The sequence below is a fragment of the Buceros rhinoceros genome, unplaced genomic scaffold (assembly GCF_000710305.1).
Source record: "Buceros rhinoceros silvestris isolate BGI_N320 unplaced genomic scaffold, ASM71030v1 scaffold22830, whole genome shotgun sequence".
Lineage (NCBI taxonomy): Eukaryota > Metazoa > Chordata > Aves > Bucerotiformes > Bucerotidae > Buceros > Buceros rhinoceros.
The window spans coordinates 2815-3298 of NW_010389312.1; the positions used below are offsets into that span (position 1 = coordinate 2815).

The 484-nt window shown below is 51.0% G+C and overlaps 1 protein-coding gene across 1 annotated transcript in view; it reads right to left on the reverse strand.

Moving 5' to 3' along the window:
• The window catches only part of PCNA (proliferating cell nuclear antigen), a gene marked incomplete at its 5' end in the record, with an annotated part of 1070 nt that extends 868 nt beyond the window's left edge, over positions 1-202 (reverse strand). The window contains one exon of the mRNA XM_010133917.1: positions 125-202. Coding sequence (XP_010132219.1) covers positions 125-202 — 78 coding nt within the window. The remainder of the gene's footprint in view (positions 1-124) is intronic.
• Between the last annotated feature and the right edge of the window lie 282 nt (positions 203-484).

Sequence of the window (484 nt, forward strand, 5' to 3'; positions counted from 1 at the left end):
CGCGACACTGAACTCCTGCCCAGGAGCCTGGGGGGTCGCTGCCCTCGAGCGTGTCCAGCTGCTGCGCACAGAGACAAGCCCCGTTTCTGAGAGCGTGTGGCCAGCCACTCGAGCTGCTACTCACCGGAATTCCAAGCTGTTCCACATCAAGATCCATCAACTTCATCTCATAGTCAGAAACCTTCTCCTGGTCTGAAGAACAAAACAGTTTGACCAAATGTTTCCAAGAAGTAATTGTTTAAGATTTGCCCCTTCTCTTCCCCAAACAAACCCACCTCAGTTATGACAATGAGATCCACTTCCTTTAATTAGAGCTAGAAATCTAAGGCTTTGCTGTAAGGGGACAGCAACCTGCCAAGGGCACGTGGCCTGAAGAGTCTTTCTCTGACAGAGAAAGTATCGGTCAAGTGAACTGAGCTTACATAGAGTCCCAGACTGGTTTGGCTTGCAAGAGACCTCCAAAGCTCCCCCAGTCCCACCCCTG